At 38.2% G+C, this 22,616-nt stretch overlaps 1 protein-coding gene across 1 annotated transcript; it reads right to left on the bottom strand.

Annotated features, from left to right (window-relative positions):
- Positions 1-1,427: 1,427 nt before the first annotated feature.
- Positions 1,428-20,884, bottom strand: LOC108425433 (uncharacterized protein C6orf118). Its single transcript, XM_017694081.2, has 10 exons — positions 20,836-20,884; positions 14,334-14,971; positions 11,846-11,968; positions 9,998-10,057; positions 7,915-8,027; positions 7,741-7,799; positions 4,289-4,527; positions 3,292-3,345; positions 2,444-2,505; positions 1,428-2,362 (listed from the first exon to the last, which is right to left on the bottom strand). The coding sequence occupies exons 2-10, from the start codon at positions 14,961-14,963 to the stop codon at positions 2,317-2,319; spliced, it is 1,386 nt and encodes a 461-aa protein (XP_017549570.2). The 5' UTR covers positions 14,964-14,971; positions 20,836-20,884; the 3' UTR covers positions 1,428-2,316.
- Between the last annotated feature and the right edge of the window lie 1,732 nt (positions 20,885-22,616).

The raw sequence follows: 22,616 nt of genomic DNA, 5'->3' as shown, positions 1-22,616 counted from the left end.
TTGACTGGCCAGCCTGCAGTCCTTGGCTGTGTCCTATTGAAAATGTACGGCACATTGTGAAGAGGACAATCAGCCAACAACGACCATGGACTGTATCAAACAAGCATGGGCAAAAATTCCCCTTGTGAACCTACATCAATTAGTAACCTTAGTTCCTAATAGATTTAGAAGTGTATTTAAAAGGAAATGTAATGGCGTGGTAAACACACCTCTGTCCCAGTTTTTTTTGAGTGTGTTGCAGGCAGTAAATTCTAAATTCGTTTGCACTTACAAAATATAATTAAGTAAAAAAAATCACAGGTTCTTGTTTTTGACTGCATTTTACAAAGTGTCCCAACCTTTCCAGAAATGGGTTTGTAATTCAGTCAATACAAAAATTTACAGTTTGATGCCTGGTCTTAGACTGTGGATATGGCTGCTTTCTAGAAAAGATGTTTAGCTGCACTTTATTCTCGATTCTTAAATGAGTCAAATGCTAATCAGCTTTCACTGGTGGACAAATTTCTCCCCATGGAAGAACAACATTGAACTACTGCACATTTTAGTAGTGCTTTAAAAACAAACCCTCCTCCTCCTGCTCTTGGAGGAATCCCCAACATCATATAGACTACTCCATCTCTTATACACGACCTCCAGTATACTTCATCACTTTACAGAGCTAACAACAAGAAAAAAGACAAGCAGGGTGCATACATCTGAACAGGTCCACCGAAAATGATGGGAAGCACAATGTCACAATTTAGTTAACAATTGAGTTAACTGTAACAGACAGAGGGTCAGTTTAACACTTGTTAGAAAAGATGAATTAGAGCTAAGTTAATTCAATGTAATTCTAGGTTGTAAGAAAAATATATTTTACAGTCATAGTGCATTATATATTTTATTAATTTGACTTTTTTTACTTTTACGGCATTTGGCAGACGCTCTTATCCAGAGCAACTTACAGTTTGATTATTTTACACAGGTAGGTGAAGGTAGTGTTAGGAGTCTTGCCCAAGGACCCTTATTGGTATAGTGCAGGGTGTTTACCCAGCCAGGGATTGAATCCCAGTCTCCAGCACAGAAGGCAGAGGTGTTACCCACTACACCACACATATTATCTATAAGACAGCCCATTCAATAGATTCTCACACACACACACACACACGCACGCACACACGCACGCACGCACGCACGCACGCACGCACGCACGCACGCACGCACACACATACATACATACATATATCAAATTATGTATAAAAACTGTGTAAAACACTGACAATTTTTTTGTCTGGTGTAGGACAGAAAATAAAAAATATCCATTGATAAAATATGATACATTGTTTCTTTACCAACTTTACCAACTTATAATGTAATTCCATTAATATACTTATTTAAAAATAATATACTAACATCTGAACGATCCTAATTAAGTAGAAGAAAATCCCAGTTTCCTCATTTTCATCTTAAAATCTGTGTAAAGATATGTCACAAAACGATAATTTAATTGACTTTATTTGTCTTTGTTTTGTAAAGGTAGCTTGGTTCTAATGTCATGTTACAACTAACTCTGCAGTATGGAGGCTGTACTTGAGCCCAGCTAGCACTTGCTGTGAGCTTGTCATCTGCTTTAAAATGGTGCTGCACTTTCTGCAACAAGATGGTGATCAAAGTAATATAATTAAATACAGTTGGATTTTGTGATTACCTGTGCTCCCCTACTTCATGTTCAAATATCTCAAAAAAAAAGTTTGCATGGCTAGATGATAAGCTCACTGAGGCTAACCAGCTGGGGGTGAGTGTGTTCTGCTTGACTGTCCCCTTCTCTCTTTCTGCTGTCAGTGCCCAATTGTGTAACATCTCCGAGTGGTGAGTGTAAATGGGCGAGGGTGTGTTAAAAGTACTGAAATGGGACCCTAGAGTCTGCAGTTGTATAGTGTCTTAACTAGTCTGATTAAATGCCCTCAGAATGGCCAGTGCTTTTATTCACATTCTGTCTTCATTAGCCTCAAAGTGTACAAAATACATTCAACATGTAATTTAACTTTAACAATTAAAATACTGTGGACAGCAAAATTTTCACTGCATACATCACAGCAACAAACTATTTGCTCTCCTAAGCCACTGTGGAGAGTAAATGAAGGCTGTGACACCTGTGTGTTGTTCTATATGACTGAGAAACATGCAGTTTATTTATTACATTACCACCATTAGCACAGCTGATTATATAACCTCATTGTCATTAAAGAGATAAAGCAATAAACCCCTCACAGGTGTTTGAACTGAATCCCAAGAAACAAGGGTACAAAAGGTAAGACATTTTACTCATCAAGAGTTCTAATCGTCTCTATTCACTGCGGCCCATATCTTCTTCCACACCCGCCTAAAAAAGAAAAAAGTTGTAAACTTGGCACAGTCTAAATGTGTGATGATGAGAGTAATGAAAGAACAAAGTGAAACTTACACTTCGGTCTCCTCGCTGACTTTTGCTCTGAGCAGGACCTTTGAGATTTTCTCTTCAAGATCCTTCAAAGGAAAGGATGATAGAAAAACTCAGAGAAAGCTGCTTTATGAGAAACCTGATTCTTTGGCTTCATATACCAAACCTAATATCAAACACACTCACTAAAGTACCTTTCTATCATCTGAGAAATATTGCTAAAGTTTGGCCTTTTCTTTCCCAGAGCAACGCAGAGAAACTTGTTCATGCATTTGTTACAAGCTGAGTTGATCACTGTAATGGTCTTCTTACTGAACGTCCTAAGAAAACAATAAATCCTTTACAACTCGTACAAAATGCAGCAGCACAGATCCTAACAAAAACTAAACAGAGAGATCACATCATTCCTGCTTTAAAAGCTGCCTGTATCTTTCAGGATAGATTTTAATGTTTTGCTACTAGTTTTTAAGGCTCTAAATGACCTTAAAGCTCACAGAGTGTCTGTTTATGATCTTAGATTTGCAGATACTGACACTCTGCAAACACCTTGAGTAAAACAGAGAAAACATGGAGAGCCTTGCTCAGTTACTCTGCTTCTAAATCAGCACTTACAATGTCTGATATTACTCCTGTCTGTAAACCACTTTGAGCTGCGACCAGCATGAAAAGTGCTATATAAAATAAATCCATAAATAAAAAATTGAGGCAATTAAGTAAACCCCCCCCCCCCCCCCCATCCAGCAAAAGCAGTTACCACTGACTACACAGCTCTTATCTGGTTACCCAGTGTAAAGTATGTAGCTATGAGAGTGAGGAATGGTAGTCTTTGAGTTTGAAGGGATAAAATGAACAGGACAGAGTGTTCATCTTGCCTTAATGGTGCTTCTTAGGTGCCCATTTGAATGAATGAGACGCATGATTTCAGCCTGCAAACAGACACAAAGAAGCATCTGTATTCAGTGTTATGTTAGCTGGAGCACAGCATTATGTTCACTTCATGTCAAAATACAAAGAGGGATTTAAAGAGGAATTCAGTCATGTTTAAACATCTCTGCATAATTCAGTCACTGACACGTGAACCAAGTGATTCAGAGTGTTCTGACATGAAATGATTAATTGTAGATTCATTGTACTTTAGTTTTTTTTGTTTTTTTTTTACAGTGGTAGTGATATATAGCCATTTTATTTACTGTTCAAAATGAATGAAAACATTTTTTATTTTGTTGCACATCATGAAAAAAAAAAGTTCTAATTTCAAAGTTCTAATATAGGTACATATATCTGCTCATTTTAAAAATACATGTGCAATATGTGTGATGTTTTAAAATGTAGGTGCTAAATACATGTAACTGTGCCAGTTCCGGATATTTAAATATATGGCAATATAAGCAAATACACAGATGAAATATATGTACATTTTTAATATTTACAGTCATGTTAACTGGAAATCTTATAAATATTATGGAAATATTTTATAAACTTGACACATTTTGCATTTAGTCTATAGCACATATAGCAGGGAATGGGAGGGTAATGTTTGTGTATTCAAGGCAATTAAATTGTTCATAGCAAGTATTAATATATACCCTGCATGTATGTCTCCGCCATGAAAGACTTTAAAAATATATATATTTTCTTAAAACTATCCTAAACAGTGTCTTAAGCATCAGGCATATTCATAACCATTTGATGTAATAACTTTCTGTGAGGAAGCTTTTAGAGGTGGCCGACTGGTTCCTATCACCACCACTGTGAACAATTCTGACAGTTTTTCTAGAAAGGAACATTTCACACCAAACCACTCTGAATACATCTTTTTCGCTTAATTGCAGAATTTTTGAAAAATGGGTGCAAGTCCCCTTTATGTACCTTTGTGTCTTGTATGCTTCCCTCGAGGGAGCTGGTAGTAACAGTGGAAACCATTGTCGCTCTGATCTCCTTCTGCAGGCTCTGTACTTCCTTCCACACACTCCACACCTCCTGCCTCTTAGCCTCTACCTGGGCCATGGAGGATATCTCAGTCTCGCTCTGCTTCACATCTGGGAACAAACCCTCCTCAACAGCTGTGAGGCCACAATGACCAGCATCAGAGCCTTCGGATCCCCTGACTCAGGAGAAAAAGCACATACAGACCATGTCAAGCTCTGCACTATTCAAAGCTAAGGTGCCAAAATGGGTTCTTCAGAGCAATGCAACAGAAGAACCACTTCTGGTTCCCTAAAGAATCTTTCAGTTGTTCTCTAAAGAGCCACAGCAATTAAAGGGCCCATATCATGGAAACATTTTTTTTTTCCTCACTCTTTTTTGAAATAAGTAATATGTAAACTTTAATGTTTAAGACTCTCCAGTCCACACAGTCCATATATGAAAAAAAGCTTGTTCTAAATTAGTTATTTCTGTGATGTCAAACCAATACATTTAATTAAAACGGATAAGAAGAGGTTGGAAAATGCTCATGTAAAAATGAGCATTTTTTGGTACAAAGAAAATCAACATTATAAGCATTATGATGGGCTTTCAGGGGAAAATAGAAAATATAAATAAAGCATATGTGCCCGTTAAGGTTTTTTTCTAGTAACATACATCCATGCAGTTGAAGCTCCATCATAATAATCATGAGCAGGCAATTGCTGCCCCCTGGTGTGCAGCAAATGTATTGCAGGGGCGACTTTTTTTTCTCAAAGGAATAAAGAAAAGCAAAACGACAATGTATATCGTTATTGTGATCATTTATGTCACAATACAATATAATACACTTTTTCTGAACATATCTATGTATATCATGTATAGATGTATATCATCTGTACTTGTAGATCACTGACTAGCTGCATGTTTCATTACAAAGACAGCAAAATTAGTCCTGTTTAATTGGGTTTAGTGCCAAGTATTCAATAAACATTGTGCTCAGTTTTTGAGTATTTTTTTTAAATGTAGCACTTCTTTTCTTTCTCTATTACAACTGATCAGATGTTTGAAAAAATAAATATTGTGACATATTGTGAAGACATCTTGAAGTATTGTGATATTAGATTTTTGCCATATTGTTAGATTAGATTAAGTGACCCTTATTAGTCTCACAACAGGGAAATTTTCACCTCTGCATTTAACCCATCCGTGCAGTGAAACACCACATACACACTAGTGAGCACACACACACAGTAGGGGGCAGTGCGCACACTTGCCAGAGCAGCCCTATCTGCAGCGTGTGGGGGAGTAGTTGGGGGTTAGGTGTCTTGCTGTTGGTTCTGGGGATCGCACCGGCAACTTTCCGGTCAGAAGGCTGGTTCCCTAACCACCAGCCCAGCTCTAACAGAAAGTCACATAAAACAAGCAACACCTTTCAGAAATCTCAGTATGAGGAGTGGTTATAAGAAGGCAAACGCAAAGTGCTTAATTTCATATACTGTATGTGGATCAGGGAAGAAGTTGATCTGAAGTGTTTTTGAGATTTGAAGTGATGTAAAAAATACTGTTGTTCACCTACATTAACATTTAGTTTTGCATTGTTTCATTCTAAGTATTTGTGTGAGTTGAATAAAAGCAATTAAATGGGTTGTTACCACAACAGCAGTGCAGCAGTTTCACTGTTTAAGTCATTAATTACTTGCAAACTAGCCCAGCTTATAAATTCTGTTTATTATGTATCAAAAAACAGTTAATACTGCTAATGTAACAAACAGTCTTGAATTACAAAAAGGAACATTTTGGCTAAGAAAATGCTCTGTTGTTTTGGCTTCTGACACAGTTAGTGCCACAAGTTAGTGCCACCTCATACTGAAGCAGTAATAAAAGGCACTGCTTAGAGGTTACTGCATGCAGTTATAGAAATAAACCATATCACTATACCGATCAATCTATTGCAACACCTAGACAAACAACTTAAAACGAACTACTGGCTTTGAAAAGTTACTGTACATGAGATATAGACTTTATTATGCCAGTCTTCAAAACTGACCAGACATGGCAGCATGATGTATGATTATGGAACAGGAAATTTCAAGTCAAAGGTGACTTTATGGAGATTATTCAGGAACCACTGCTGCCTTAGAACCAACCGAGAGTGACATTATAAGGATGAACCAACATGGACACAATGTTTGTTAATAGAACTTGGTTAATGACATTGCGTTTAGTTATGTGTGTGAACAAATCCAGCTCTCCACTATAAGAGCTTTGCTGTGTAACAATGAATCAGCACCTGCTTTGTCTAAGTTTGTGCTAGGTGGAGAATGCTGTGAACAAGCCCCCCCAAACCTTTCACATCTCTCTCTCTATCTCTGGCTCTTTGAATTTTAGCCTGCTTATTTCCTTTTGGTCTCTTTTTAAAATCCTAGTTAAACCTCCGCAAGAGATTATGTGACAATGTCAACACTTTGAAATAATGTTTCTGCTTTTTTTTTCCCTTTTATGTTCCTGGCAGCCCTGCGAAGGACTCGCAACCTGTCCAGGATGTTTCCTGCCTTTTGCCCAATGACCGCTGGGATAGGCTCTAGGACCCCCCATGACTCAGAAGGGTAAGTGGCTTAGAAAATGTATGTGTGTGTGTGTGTGTGTGTGTGTGTGCGTTTCTAGTATTTACAAAAATGATTTGAACCAAATCTCTTCATTTATATTCCAATTCAGGGTCAGGAAAGACACTTATACAAGAATGCTAATTTAAACTCCTGTAAATAATTTGTAGATTAAATATAAGCATTTGATGTTTGTGACAAACATATTAACATATTTCTCTTTGCTAGTTAAAGTTTTACAGTGAACACCTAGTTTTTTTATAGTGAATGTCGAGTTTTACTTTTTCAGTAAAGAGTTCTGGCACAGAGACATCACTGTTTTCCATTTCTAACAATTATCTGACACCTGGTCAGACTGCAGCTCAGCATTCACAGTCAGTGATGTATCTAGAACTTCCAGAAGGCCTAGAGTAATTGCTTTCTCACAAATCGTTCTGTAAATTGGACTGTAAATTAAAACATGACTGTTAAACATGACTGTAAAACATGGTTGTTATCACTGTCATTTCCTAGTTATGTTGGTAGTTAATTTGACATGTTAGGCCCCCAGTTCAGCTCCTGAAGTCATGGCATGGTGAATGTATTAAACATAAAGAAAGTAAAATTACAAATATGTTCTTTTTTTTATATCACAGAAATCATTAGGTCTTCCCCAAAGGCTTGAAAGGCCCTGAAGGTTTTCCACTGAAAAACGTTTTTCATTGTCATACTGTGGTAAATTACCCAACAGTAGTCAGCTGTCCCTGAACGTTACTGAACTGGTTCAAGTGACTCACAGTTTGGTAAAGTGGGTGTTTTAGAGCTTTGTACCTTCTTCCTGTTGGTTTTCCATGTCTTTGACCCGCATGTCCTCATACTCTGCTCTGACTCTGAAGAGCAAATTAGAGCATATGAGTTAAAAAGTTCATTCTATAAAAATCTTTTGAAGAACTTGGACATGAAATTAGTCATTTCAGAACAGACAGAATCTAAGAATGATAATACCTGTCATTCTCCTCCAGAGCTCTCCTCGCTTTCTCTTCCAGTGACGACACCTGCTTTTCTGCTTCCTCTAACTCCCCGGATCCTGAGATGACCCCAGGGTGCAGAAATGCAGCCTAAACTCACACAAACACATAATGGAATTAAAGAGAAACCATGCCTGATTCCACAGATCTCTCAATCTACAAAGAGTTTAAATGCAGCAAACAACACGATAGTAGCATAATATATAAAGTATTAATTGGGTCATTCTGCATTTAAGTTTTTGATCCCACAACCGGGGAAATTTAACCCATCCGTGAAGTGAAACACCACATACACACTAGTGAACACACACACACACTAGGGGGCAGTGAGCACAGTTGCCCGGAGCGGTGGGCAGCCCTATCCACGGCGCCCAGGGAGCAGTTGGGGGTTAGGTGTCTTGCTCAAGGACACATCAGTCATGGACTGTCAGCCCTGGGGATCGAACCGGCAACCTTCCGGTCACAGGGCCAGCTCCCTAACCTCCAGCCCACGACTGCCCCGTGGTAGTGGAAACCATGTCACAAAGGTTGCAGGGCTTAAAAAGATGCTGAAAATATTATGCAAAGCTTCGAAAGTCAGTAAGTACATTTACACAGTTGACCTATGATTAAATGATACTTTTTCCTTATGATTTCTCTGATTTTCCTTTTTATATCCTGTTTCATAATCGCTCTGCATCTGTAAAACAGCTCATCACAAAACCAAATTTCAACACTTGAAAAATAAATTTAAATATAAAACAATATTTAACTTTTTAAAAATGTAAATAATTTGTATAAAACAGATTGATGTTTACTTCTTATATCATTAATGTTATACTTCATTAAACAAATATGTATTTTATTTAAAAAATTCATTTGTCACAGAGATTGTGGTCATTGCTGTTATTAGGACTCTTACATTACATTTTAACACAGTATTTCCAGCTCTATTAAACTGCTTCTTTGGGTTGAGGCTCATCAGAGAGGAAGCATCTCATGAGAAGTCCACACTCACTTATTATATTTCATTAATTTATTAATAATTTTGTTTATTGGGCAGCACATAACTTCTGTGTATCACCTGTGTTATGTGCATTGGTAATTAATGTGCATTATGGCTAGGTAATTAAAAGTTTGTCAAAAATAATGACAAATACGATTTTATTACTGATTTTAAATAGTTGCACAAGGTCACCTGACGGCCAATTTACAAAATCTTCAGTTTTAACCAGAATGTCACTGGAGTCACTGTCACTGGTGTGTTAATGGACACACACACACACACACACACACACACACACACACACACACACACACACACACACACACACACACACACACATTTTCTAAGCCACTTCTCCATCAGGGTCATGGGGGTAAATGGACATATTAGTATTATTTAGTTTTGATGAAACAAGTTGATTTTTAAAAAATGTTTCCACCTGAATTCCCACTCCAAATGGAGAATGACCCATATCTCTGAAAAATGATTATGAAATACTTATATTGGCTATTTGACTTTCTCTAACCAGTGATACGGTCGTATACAAAAGTTTGAACACCCCGATCAAATGACGTTTTGTTAGTTTTTTTGAGCGAAAGTAATGCCAACATGTCGTCTACAGAGTACATGCTTCTGCACATCTTAATGCACAAGTACTGCTTATGTGATGAACTTAACATGTTAGGAAAACAAAACATTAAATGTCGTCTGTGCAAATGTTAAATTCTTTCCAATATGTTAAACTCTAATAAACAGAAACTGGGCTCTAAAATGAGACGAATGCTATATGTAAGTGTGTTCTCTGTAGAGGATGTGTTAACATTTCAAACATTTGACTAGGGGTGTTCAAACATTTGCATATGACTGTACTGGTAGCACTAGAGAGCATGTTAGAACATACATATAGTGTGTGTATAATGTGTTCACTGACTATAGTCTTACATCATTCTTGTTATGTGACATTTTCTGCAGTTGCTAATATGTATTATATGCAACACATCCTGGCTGGTCAAACTTCTTATATACAAAAGTGGCCTGTAGAGAAGCAGTTTAATCTGAAATGTACTGTTCTTACTGTATGCTGGAAGGTTGACTGTGAGGAAACGACAGAGTTCAGGTACAAATCATATTCCATCTGAATAAAAAGGAAAATAATTATGAGGAGTTACAATGATGCCCTTTTATACCAACCAAAAAGTTGTAATAGTTAAAGGACTCATATCCTACACTTTTTAGGATATATATAATTAATTCAGTTTTAGATGACCATTTTCCAACCTCTCTCTATACCTTAGAATTAAACATGCTGTTTCTGTTATTGTGCCTTCAAGACTGATATATGTAAATGAGCTCTGTTCTGACTGGCAGCCCTTTATTGTGTCTCGAAAAAGCAGTCCAGCTGAAACACTCCTTATAACTTCAGTGTGGGCAGGGCTAAACTGCTGTAGGCTGAACAGGTGGCTATGGGTAAATGTGTTGGTTTTCTTGACACCACAAGACCCTCAAATTCAGAACAAGCTGTTTTGGCAACATCAGTTTCATATACAGGGACTCTAAAGTGATGAATATGCTTTGAAACTTTAACAAAGTTTACATAAAGTGCTGTGAAAAAGTATTTGCCACTCACTTGATTTCTTCTATTGTTGTTGATTTGCCAGATCAGATCATACAAGTAATTTTAATAAAAAGACATAAAGAGATGAAGAGATAAAGACAACATGAGTAAACACAAAATGCAGCTTTTAAATGATCGAGTCATTTACTGAAGACTTATTTGAAACCTATATCACCCATGTAAAAGTAACTGCCCCTAAACCTAATGACTAGTTGCGCCACCCTCAGTAGAAACAACTGCAGTCAAATCTTTGCGATAACTTGCAGTGAGTCTTGTACATCGCTGTGGAGGAATTCTGACCCAGTCGTCTTTGCAGAATTGCTTTAATTTGGCTACACTGTAGGGTTTTCAGGCATGAACTGTTTAAGGTTTAAGACTTTAAGGTCTTGCCTCTGTATTTCAATGGGATTCAAGTCAGGACTTTGATTCGGCCACTCATCATTATCATCATCATCATCATCATCACCATTAACCATTTAATCCACATAGGGTCGTGGTACTCGGCCACTCCGAAATCTTATTTTTGCTTCTTTTAAGTCATTCAGAAGTGTTTGTCTCAGTTCTTTTGTGACCTCCTGGATGAGTCGACAGTGCCCTCTTGGTGCAATTCTGATTCACCACTGTTCCAAGTTTTCTTCATTTGTGGATAATAGCTCTCACTGTGGTTCTCTGGAGTTCCAGAGCCTCAGCAATGGCCCTGTAACCCTTGTTAGATTTCATATTTGATACTTTGTTTCACATCTGTATTTGAATCTCTTTAGAACGTGGCAGCTGGTTGATTTTGAAAATTAGGGGGGAATTACTTTTTACCCAAGTAGAGCTGAACAGCACTTTTCCTTCAATAAATGAAATCAACATTTAGAAACAGCATTTTGTGGTTACTTTGCTTATCTTGTGTAATATTACAACTTGTTTGATGATCTGAAATATTCAAGCGTGACAAACATGCACAAGTAGAAGAAACTGTCAAATACTTTTTCACTGTATTACATCAAACTCTTTTATTGAAAAAAACTGATGAATATTTGGATTTCCATGATATGGGCTCTTTAACGTAGCAATGTCACAATTATTTTCATTTTTGATTTCATTTTCCTCAAAATAAGTGAAGTTACAGCAAGCTGACAAGGAAAGCATGCTGTTTTGTCTCAAAAGCGTTTTAAAGCCAAGTGTCCTCTAACTTTCAGTGGCTGCTGTGAGTAAATCTAATATAATTTACAGAGGACTAGTGACTGTGTAAGGGGGTAAGTATGCTCAGTGAGAGTTTCTCATTGGACACAGGAGGTCTGTGTATGAACAGTTTCTCACCTTGATTTCTCGGAGGACTCTGCCGAACGCAGCAGAGCCATCACACACGTCACTGAAGACCTCACTGAGAACCGCGAGACGCTCTGTGCATGGGCCCCTGAAGGCCGGAACCTTCCTCAGCTCCTGACACATACGCACAAACAGTGTCCTCAGTGGAGCCTCACATCAACACCTTACTGCTCTCCCAGATCCCCGAACACAGCAGGGTTTATTTCTGACTGACACACAGACGTTCAACAACACTTCAACCAGTTTACTCCTCTTACAGTACATCAACAACTAGAAGAGCTCTAGAAAGTGGCTGAGGGGGAAATTATTCAGGCATCAGAGTCAACCTGAAGATCCTCAGCCATTCTTACACAATGAAATCTTAACAAGCCAGAAATTCTGAAAAATCACGAAAAGATTTTATTTTTATTTAAAGATTGACAGACTATGCAGGTTTTGTATGTATAACATAATGAATGAGCTTTTAACAATGTTGTCTACAATAATCTTACTTAGACAAATCAGCTGATTATAGACTTCTTAAAATGGGGGGAAACATGTTTTTGGGAGAACTGAAAAAGTTAAAGCTCTCCACTGTTAAACTTTTATTTTTAGAATACATTTGGACAGATGTCTCGCCTTACACTCTGAAAAACAATCCGAAAATAAGTCTTTAAATAAGTAATCTCAAAATAAATCCCTTAAAACTTTTAAAGGTATAGCTGATTAATCTTATTCACACAAATCTAGTCTACACTTTCATTTTTAAATGAAAAACCAAGATCTACTGTACATACAAAATATTCTGGCTCGATAAGATTTTTTAATGCACTTTTGAATGAACTCTTCATTCATGTATTCTACATGTGTGAATTGCACATTCTTGTTTCAGGAAACTGTATACCAAATGAAGTTTTAATAAAATGCTTAAAATAAATGCTATTTTTTGCTCATTTTGGATTATTATTATTGACATCTGATTAAATAACTGTTACTTAAATAAAACTAACAAAATTCCCTACTGTAGTATTTGTTTTTGCAAATATTTCACTGTATTAATATCATATTAATTTAACATAAATAATATAATATTATTTCATATTTAACTGTAGTAACATTATATAACATTTATGTAAACATTAATAAAGTTAATGAATAGTAATACTTCCTCATACTTCCTGAGAAATGGAAGCTTATTGCTTTTTTCTGTCTGCTAAACTGCACATCAGTTTTGCTGTGGCATGTGCACAGCGGGTGCTATTGGCCCTCAGACTGTACAAGTGCAGTCTTGGTAATACGTAACTCTTACTCATGGCATATGCATGCATAACCTTCTCAATGATAAAGCACTAGTAATGTCCCTTTATAAAACACTATTTCAGCAATTTGTTGCTAAATTCAATAATAACCAAATATTAAAGCATTAAAAACAAAAAAAGAGCTTTTTGTTATAGTAAAAATGTAGCTGGGGGAAAATTAGGCAAGCATGTAGATCAGTTAACAGTTATATAACTTGCTCAAAGCTGTTGGATAGTGTGGTCACCCCAAAGTGGACAGCAGGGTTCAATTTCCTGCTATGAACTACACAAAATCCCTGAACTACTTAATGGGGAATTCCAACATTTTTTTTTTTAATTCTGCATAATTCAATCACAAAGTCGTTCAGAGTGTTATGCTCATTGTACAAACTTACAAACTCAGATTTGTCTGCAGTGGTGGTGAACCAGGGGCCATATAGCCATTTTAAGTACTAACCTAAATGACAAGTGAAGTGTCATCTTAGTTTTCTCTTCATACAAATTTACTTTTATGTCACCCTGAATGCACCACCAGGAGTGGATTGTAAAAATATTATTCAGGGCAAAAACTTTTGTGAAACAATATCTCAGGCATTAGTCAACATATTTGCAGCTATTTCATGTAATAACTTTATGTGAGGGAGCTTTCAGAGGTGGATGTCTGGCTCCTATGACCACCACTGTGCACAATTCTGACTCGATAAGTTTCTCTAGAAGAGAGCATTTCACACCAAACCACTCAGAATAATTTTGTTTATATCTTAACTATTTAGTCAAGCAGAATTTAACTGTTCAACAGTTGCTCAAGTTCAACATTTATTTTTAAATACTTTCAAGATTTTCTAGCTGTTGGTCTTTTTGCAGTTAATAAAGCAGTTTATTATCATGTGTGTAGCTTTTTTCAAACGTACTTTTTTAACACTGAAGCTTATTTAAGCAGTTCAGGAAATTGTATATCAAATAAAGTTTTAAGAAAATGCTTAAAATAAATGCAAATTTTTCCTCATTTTAGATTATTAAAACATTTCATTATTTAGAATGAATAGTTTTAAATAAGACTTAAAAAATGTATTTCCATCATGCAAACTGCCAATTGATCACTGTTCATGAAGAAGGTAACTTTTACTCTAATTCAGCTAGTATGTGAGTTAATTGAATAACCCTGACTGCTCTAATCAGCAGTTGTAACAGCTTGTACTGACCTGCTGCAGTTTGCGCTGGTGTCGCTGTGCTGCCTCAATGCCTCTCAGACAGTTCCTGCTGATCAAGTCTTGCTTCCTCACAACCTGCCGGTCAAACTGTTTCCATAGCAGCAGCTGATCGCTGCAGGTGAGTCCAGCTAAGTAAGAGCGTGTGAACCAGTATCGGCCCTGATCCACTTCAGTGTGTGCATGAGGCCCCGGCTTCAGACTGCTTGGCTTCACCAGGAAAAGCCCCGTTGTGTCCAGGTTTTCTCTCATCCTGTACGGATTCACACTTGGTGGGCTGCTGAGGCTTCCTGTGCTACTGCAAACATCAGGCTCCTGAAGCGTGGTGGCCATAGTGAAGTTGTACAAGGCATCTACCATTTCTTCAATGCTATCTTCCTGTGCCCTGCTTTCCGGAAGGCGGGAGAGGCCTGAGTGCTTAGACGCTGAGTGTTTGGACTTTTCCCATATTGGCTTGTCACGCCGGCAGTGGATGGATCTGGGATTGAAGCTGTAGGGGCCCAGGTGCCCTGAGCTGTAGGTGTGGATGTCAGCTTTGTTGCCTCTCTCCACACACAGCAGCAGCTCCTTCCACTCCCGTCGGATGTCCAAAGGCCTAAGCCTTCGCCCATCTGATACAGACATGGCTAAAGCTGGTAGTAACAACCAGAAATGTGCATGATGAGAACTGTTAGTGTTACTGGCTCATATCCTACATTATTCTTGTACCTTATTCTTTGAGGTCCATTCATCACATTTGTGTGGTTGTTCATATGAAAAACAATCATAATTCAATTTTACATGACAATTTTCCAAACTCTCTTTGCCACAGTCTGTTTTTGCCACTGTTATTGATATGTACACCGGTGTTTGTACAACCCCAATTCTAATGAAGTTGGGACATTGTGTAAAACATAAATAAAAACAGAATACAATGATTTTCAAATCCTTTTCAACCTATATTAAATTGAATACACTACAAAGACAAGATATTTAATGTTCAAACTTTAAATTTAATGTTTTTGCAAATATTCACTCATTTTTAATTTGATGCCTGCAACACGTTCCAAAACAGTTGTGACAGGGGCAACAAAACACTGGGAAAGTTGAGGAATGCTCAAAAAACACCTGTTTGGAACATTCCACAGGTGAACAGTTTAATTAGAAACAGGTGAGTGTCATGATTGTGTATAAAGAGAGCATCCCTGAAAGGCTCCCAAGCAAGGATGGGGCGAGGTTCACCACTTTGTGAACAACTGCGTGAGCAAATAGTCCAACAGTTTAAGAACGATTCTTAACGTGCAACTGCAAGGAATTTAGGAATTTCATCATCTACAGTCCATAATATCAAAAGATTTAGAGAATCTGGAGAAATCTCTGCAAATAAGCGGCAAGGCAGAAAACCAACATTGAATGCCCGTGACCTTCGATCCCTCAGGAGGCACTGCATTAAAAACCGACATCATTCTGTAAGGGATATTACCACATGGGCTCAGGAACACTTCAGAAAACCACTGTCAGTGAACACAGTTCGTCGCTCCATCTACAAGTGCAAGTTAAAACTCTGCCATGCAAAGCGAAAGCCATATATCAACAACACCCAGAAACGCCGGCGGCTTCTCTGGGCCCGAGCTCATCTGAGATGGACTGACGCAAAGTGGAAAAGTGTCCTGGTTTTGGAAATCATGGACGTTGTGTCCTCCGGGCTAAAAGGGAAAAGGATTGTCCGGATTGTTATCAGCACAAAGTTCAAAAGCCAGCATCTCTGATGGTCTGGGGGTGTGTTATAGTGCCCATGGCATAGGTAACTTGCACATCTGTGAAGGCACCATTAATGCTGAAAGGTACATACAGGTTTTGGAGCAACATATGCTGCCATCTAAGCAACGTCTTTTTCAGGGACGTCCTGCTTATTTCAGCAAGACAATGCCAAGCCACATTCTGCACGTGTTACAACAGCGTGACTTTGTAGTAAAAGAGTGCGGGTACTAGACTGGCCTGCCTGCAGCAACTGAAGTTGTACATCAAGCAAGAATGAGAAAGAATTCCACCTACAAAGCTTCACCAATTAGTGTCCTCAGTTCCCAAACGCTTACTGAGTGTTGTTAAAAGGAAAGGTGATGTAACACAGTGGTAAACATGCCCCTGTCCCAACTTCTTTGGAACATGTTGCAGACATCAAATTCCAAATGAGTGAATATTTGCAAAAAACAATAAAGTTTATCAATTTGAACATTAAATATCTTGTCTTTGGAGTGTGTTCAATTGAATATAGGTTGAAAAGAATTAGCAAATCATCAGATTCTGTTTTTATTTATGTTTTACACAACGTCCCAACTTCATTGGAATTGGGGTTGTACATCTGTTCTGATTGGCTGCCCTGTATTGTGCCTTGTTCAAAAAGTAGTCTAGGTTGAAACACTCTTTGTAACTTCAGTGTGAGTGGGCGGGGCTAAACTGCTGGACACTGAATAGGTGGATATATGTAAATGTGATGGTTTGTGTGACCTCACAAAAATAATTCATTCAAAATAAGATGTTTTTGCAACTTAATTTTCATGTATGGAGCACAGACTGGGGAGAAAATAGTATGTTTTAATGAACTATGGGATTTATTTACCAATATCCTCCTAAATTTTTTCTTAAATGTGTTCTTGAGAAAGGTCCTAAGTCAACATCAGATCCATGTTGTGTTCTTCAACTGCAGAATTCTTTGAATTCTTTGTTCTTTTCAGTGCGTGTAGATTCTGTTCTTACTTAAGAATAAATCCCAAATAAGAAAACACTGGTGAATAAGAGGGTTTTAAGAAGGAATTTCTTCTTAAGAAAGGTTGGCAAATTAGGCTGTTTACATGCTACATCAAAACTCTAATTTAAAACAAGTGGGGAAATTTCACTTTTCCATGATACAGGCTATGTAAAATATCTATAACATAATTCACAGATTCTGGTGCAGGACACAAACATGGATAAACATGGATATTTGTAATAGTTAAAGAAGCAAAATGTGCTTTCGATTATCGTCTTGTATTCCTATAGCAATCAACTCTACACATTTTGACAGCAATTTGAGAGATATTTCACGAGATTGACCCAGAAGATTGTTACAGAGAACTGTTATTGATTACTGAGTTGTGTATAGATTAGATTAGATTCAACTTTGTCATTGTACAGAGTACAAGTACAGAGTCAATGAAAGGCAGTTAAGCATCTAACCATAACTGCAAAATACAGTACTATTTATATATAATGTGCAAAGGGATGGTACTCTATATTTCCAAACAGATTCACTCACCCATCCAAATCATTGAATTCAGGAGTTCCACATGTGTATAAAACCAAGCACCTAGGCCTGCAGACTGCTTCTACAAACATTAGTGAAAGAATGGGTCACCCTCAGGAGCTCAGTGAGTTCCAGCGTATTACCGTGATAGGGTGTCACCTGTGCAACAAGTCCAGTTGTGAAATTTCCTCACTACTAAGTATTCCACAATGAATTGTCAGTGGTATTATAACAAAGAGGAAGTGATTGGGAACGACAGCAACTCAGCCACAAAGTGGTAGGCCATGTAAAATGACAGAGTGGGGTCAGCGGATGCTGAGGCGCATAGAGCGCAGAGGTCGCCAACTTTCTGCAGAGTCAATTGTTACAGACCTCCAAACTTCCTGTGGCCTTCAGACTAGCTCAAGAACAGTGTAGAGAGCTTCATGGGATGAGTTTCCATGGCCGAACAGCTGCATCCAAGCCTCACATCACCAAGCACAATGCAAAGCGTCCGAATGCAGTGGAGTAAAGCACTGCCACTGGACTCTAGAGCGGTGGAGACGTGTTCTCTGGAGTGACGAATCCACGCTTCTCCATCTGACAATCCGATGAACGAGTCTGGCTTTGGCAGTTGCCATGAGAACAAGACTTGTCTGACTGCATTGTGCCAAGTGTAAAGTTTGGTGGAGAGGGGATTATAGTGTGGGGTTGTTTTTCAGGAGTTGGGTGTGGCCCCTTAGTTCCGAAAGGAACTATTAATGCTTCAGCAGACCAAGAGATTTTGGACAATTTCATACTCCCAACTTTGTGTGAACAGTTTGGGCACGGCCCCTTCCTGTTTCAACATGACTGCGCACCAGTGCGCAAAGCAAGTTCCATAAAGACATGGGTGAGCAAGTTTGGTGTGGAAGAACTTGACTGGCCTGCACAGATTCCTGACCTCAACCTGATAGAACACATTTGGGATGAATTAGAGCGGAGACTGTGAGCCAGGCCTTCTCGTCCAACATCAGTGTCTGACCTCACAAATGCGCTTCTGGAAGAACGGTCAAAAATTCCCACAAACACACTCCTAAACCTTGTGGAAAGCTTTCCCAGAAGAGTTGAAGCTGTTATAGCTGCAAAGGGTGGGCCGACATCATATTAAACCCTATGGATTAAGAATGGGATGTCACTTCATGTGCGTGTGAAGATGAGCGAATACCTTTGGAAATATATGTATATAGTTGGTAAAAATATAGTTATGCAAGTTATAATATAATATACATATATACAGAGTGAGTGGGTAGCATACAATGAGGTAGCATGTCCTGTGAGAGCAGCATATATAAAAGTATGCAGAGAAAACATGTACAGTAATTGTTGGTGCAAATATGAATAGTGCTGTAATAGACTGTGCAAATATGAATAATGCAGGGTACTGGGTATAGGGTAAGTTCATCCGCAGGATAGCATGGACCTCCAACCATTTATTCACTTCTGATCAAATGATGGAGCCAAATCTAATTTTGACACATTTACTGCATGGCTGTGGTCTAATTCTGATATTTTATCTTTATTGTTATTTATTATATTTAATATTTATTTAAATTTACTGTCCTGAATGTAATATTATATAAATGTTAGTTGTTGTAGTGCTTGCTGAGGTGAAATGACATCAATACTCAGAGTAAAAAATAAGATTTTTAAGAAGAAATAAAGCAGATCTCCATATTGTATTATTGAAGGATCACTGATTTCTGATCTTCCTCCAAAACCCCCCTTAGGAGAAAAGATGAGATTAACATCACTATTTCACTGTGAGAAGTTGTGGTGATGAATGAGAAAAGGCAGAGTTCTCCTACACCACGAGACTACTGAGAGAGTTCTGTGATATAGATTAGAGCTGTATAAGACAATGATGAGATCTTACACTTTTCTTATGGAAATACACCAATCAGGCATAACATTATGACCACCTCCTTGTTTCAACGCTCACTGTCCATTTTATCAGCTCCACTTACTACATAGGTGCACTTTGTAGTTCTACAATTATAGACTGCAGTCCATCTGTTTCTCTTTGTTAGCCCCCTTTTACCCTGTTCTTCAGTTGTCAGGACCCCCATGGGCCCTCACAGAGCAGGTACTATTTGGGTGGTGGATCATTCTCAGCACTGCAGTAACACTAATGCTGTTGGTGGTGTGTTAATGTGTGTTGCACTGGTCTGAGTGGATCAGACACAGCAGTGCTGCTGGAGTTTTTAAACACTTCAGTTTAACTGCTGGACTGAGAATAGTCCACTGGCCAACAGCATCCTGTGGGCAGTGTCCTGTGACCACTGGTGAAGGACTAGAGGATGACCAACACAAACTGTACAGCAGCAGATGAGCTATCGTCTCTGACTGCATCTACAAGGTGGACTGACAAGGTAGTTGCATCTAATAGAGTGGACAGTGAGTGGACACTCCAGCAGCACTGCTGTGTCTGATCCACAATCTAACACACCACCACCACATTAGTGTTACTGCAGTGCTGAGCATGACCCACCATTCTAATAGTACCTGTTCTGTGAGGGTCCATGGGGGTACTGACCACTGAAGAACAGGGTAAAGAGGGCTAATAAAGTATCAGAGAAACAGATGGACTACACTCTGTAACTGTAGAACTACAAAGCGCACCTATATGGTATGATAAAATGGACAGTGAGCATAGAAACAAGGAGGTGGTCATAATGTCATGCCTGACCGGTGTATTGTTTATATAAGACTGGATGAGATGAATCACAAGAGTTCACCCACATGTGTGACAATATTTTGAGTCAAATTTCATAAACAGGAAAAAATGGCTTTAGTCTCCCTCGGATCTAAAACAGGGCTTAATCACGTCTAGGAGAAGTAGACGACAGAATGGACAAAAACAGGGTTACAAAAAGATTTAGGTGGACTTATGTCAGTTGTCACGAGAGTCTTATGAAACCTTACAAGTGCTGTCATCCAGTAAAGTCTTACTGAAATGTAAGAAGTTGTGAAAATGTGTGACAGCATGTTCTTCCCTATAAAGGACAGTTATACCTTATGATATTAACATGTGAATACCGGCCGTTAACGCGGTGAATGAGAACTAAAGCACTTTATCAGCGCTCCCTAACAGAGAAACGTTTTCTCCGTATACCAATTCACTCAGTTTGGTAGCTAACCCGGCATTTTACTGATCAAAATTCATTGTTTCAGTTTTAAAACATTATTTTAGTGTAAATGAAAGTCAGTTCTCACCCTGCTTGACCTGAGCGTGCCAGCCAACGAAAACACTGGTTGCTAAGGAAGTGACGACATCTGCTTGATGGCGAGAGACTGAAAACCATAAGAACAGCAGCAGAATTTATTTTCGGTGTTTGTGTTGGACAAATATGTATTATATATATATATATCCACTTATCACTCGTTCATCCACTTATCACTCGTATGTGTGATCCATATATTGCGCATATATGTTCGTATATGTTCACATCGCTCCTGTTTTCCTGGACCATTTTTCAGTTTTTGACAATTTGAAAATACCTGTTGTCCTTTAAATTGTGTGTAAACATGATGGTGAATGGACCAAATGAAACGGCCCAAAATGACTTGGAAAGACGTCTGGTTCCATTGGCTTGCATTAGAAGTAAAGTACCTTTTTTCCTTATGCTGCAAAGTTATCATTTTGGAGATACTAGGTTTGAATCCGACAACAGCGCCATATTTTTGGAATATATGCCTGACCCCTTATATGGCCATGTGTGTCTGATTTCTGTGTCGCTTATGTGTGCTGTGTGTAAAGGCACCTTACCGGAGACCTTTTTTTTTTTTTTTTTTTTTTTTAAATGATTGAGTTTCTATATGTCTATTAGCTAATAAGTCAATAAGTCAATGCCCTGTTCAAAAAGATTCTATATAGAACCACATACAGCACATTCTCCATCTATCTGAAGAACCCTTTTACAATGCAAAGAAGAATTTACCTTTTTTTTTTACTACAGAACCCATTTACCCCAGTGAAATATGATGTTTTTACAAGTATAAAGACATTGCTACAACAAATGGTTTTAAAAAAAGTGCTTAGGTGCAAAACACATTTGCACAGTACTTGTGGTCAATGCAATGGAGAATTTCATTGGCAGTCAAAAAAGTGATGTCCAGCACGGTCAGACTATAGTGAGTATAGTTACTGTGAGACCAGTAAAACGGACAGTATCTCCTCCTCAATGTGGTATGATTTGTTTTAGAGAGCTGACTGTTAAGCCTTGAAATGATCATTTCCAACTCGATTAAAATATAATGGAAAAACCAATGGAAAAGTTTTGATTGCAGAAAAAAACCCAACAAATAGGCAAAACCATTCTGCTATTAGGTTACAATTACTGTTCGGTTATGATGTCATGTGGTTGCTCTGGACCAAGTGCTACAAATAAGACATGAAAAGTGTGAAATATGTATTTTATTTAAATAAAATATTTGGTTTACTGCGCCTCATTCAACAGACAAGAGACAATGCAACCATTTGATGACTTTAGAATGAATTTGGTCTTTTTTTTTTAACATAAATCCATAAATGAATCAATTATTGCTTGCCCTGCGATGGACTGGCGACCTGTCCAGGGTGTATCCTGCCTTCCGCCCGAAGACTGCTGGGATAGGTTCCAGCACCCCCCCGCGACCCTGACGGAGAAGCGGCTTAGAAAATGGATGGATGGATGGATGCTTATTGCTTAAGTATTTTGCTTGCTTTATTCAACACATTGTAAAAGTACTGCACATGTGCACTACATTGCGAAATGTGTTAAGATGCAAGGTTTCCTTTAATAAAATGAATGAAGCCAAAGGTGTAAAGTGGAGGTCAACATGACGGTGCAGGACGGTGAAACTTTATCAGCTTTAACCACAATGTGTTACTTCATTAAAGGCAGAAAAGCCAAGCAGCTATCAAATACTTCCACTAGATTCAAGACTGGCTTGTTAAAGGCTTTGAGTTCATATATTTAGCTAAGGAAGTAACTTACTCTGGTTAAGGGATGTGT

This window comes from Pygocentrus nattereri, chromosome 5 (assembly GCF_015220715.1).
Source record: "Pygocentrus nattereri isolate fPygNat1 chromosome 5, fPygNat1.pri, whole genome shotgun sequence".
In the NCBI taxonomy this organism is placed as follows: Eukaryota; Metazoa; Chordata; class Actinopteri; order Characiformes; family Serrasalmidae; genus Pygocentrus; species Pygocentrus nattereri.
This window is presented reverse-complemented; position numbering and strand designations above follow the sequence as displayed.

Coding starts and splice junctions, on each gene's coding strand:
- LOC108425433 (XM_017694081.2), bottom strand. CDS start 14,963: ATGTCTGTATCAGATGGGCGAAGGCTTAGGCCTTTGGACATCCGACGG. Junction 8,028..9,997: donor AGTCAACCTTCCAGCATACA/GTAAGAACAGTA, acceptor GTGTGAGTTTAG/GCTGCATTTCTGCACCCTGG. Junction 4,528..7,740: donor GGAAAACCAACAGGAAGAAG/GTACAAAGCTCT, acceptor TTTTCTCCTGAG/TCAGGGGATCCGAAGGCTCT.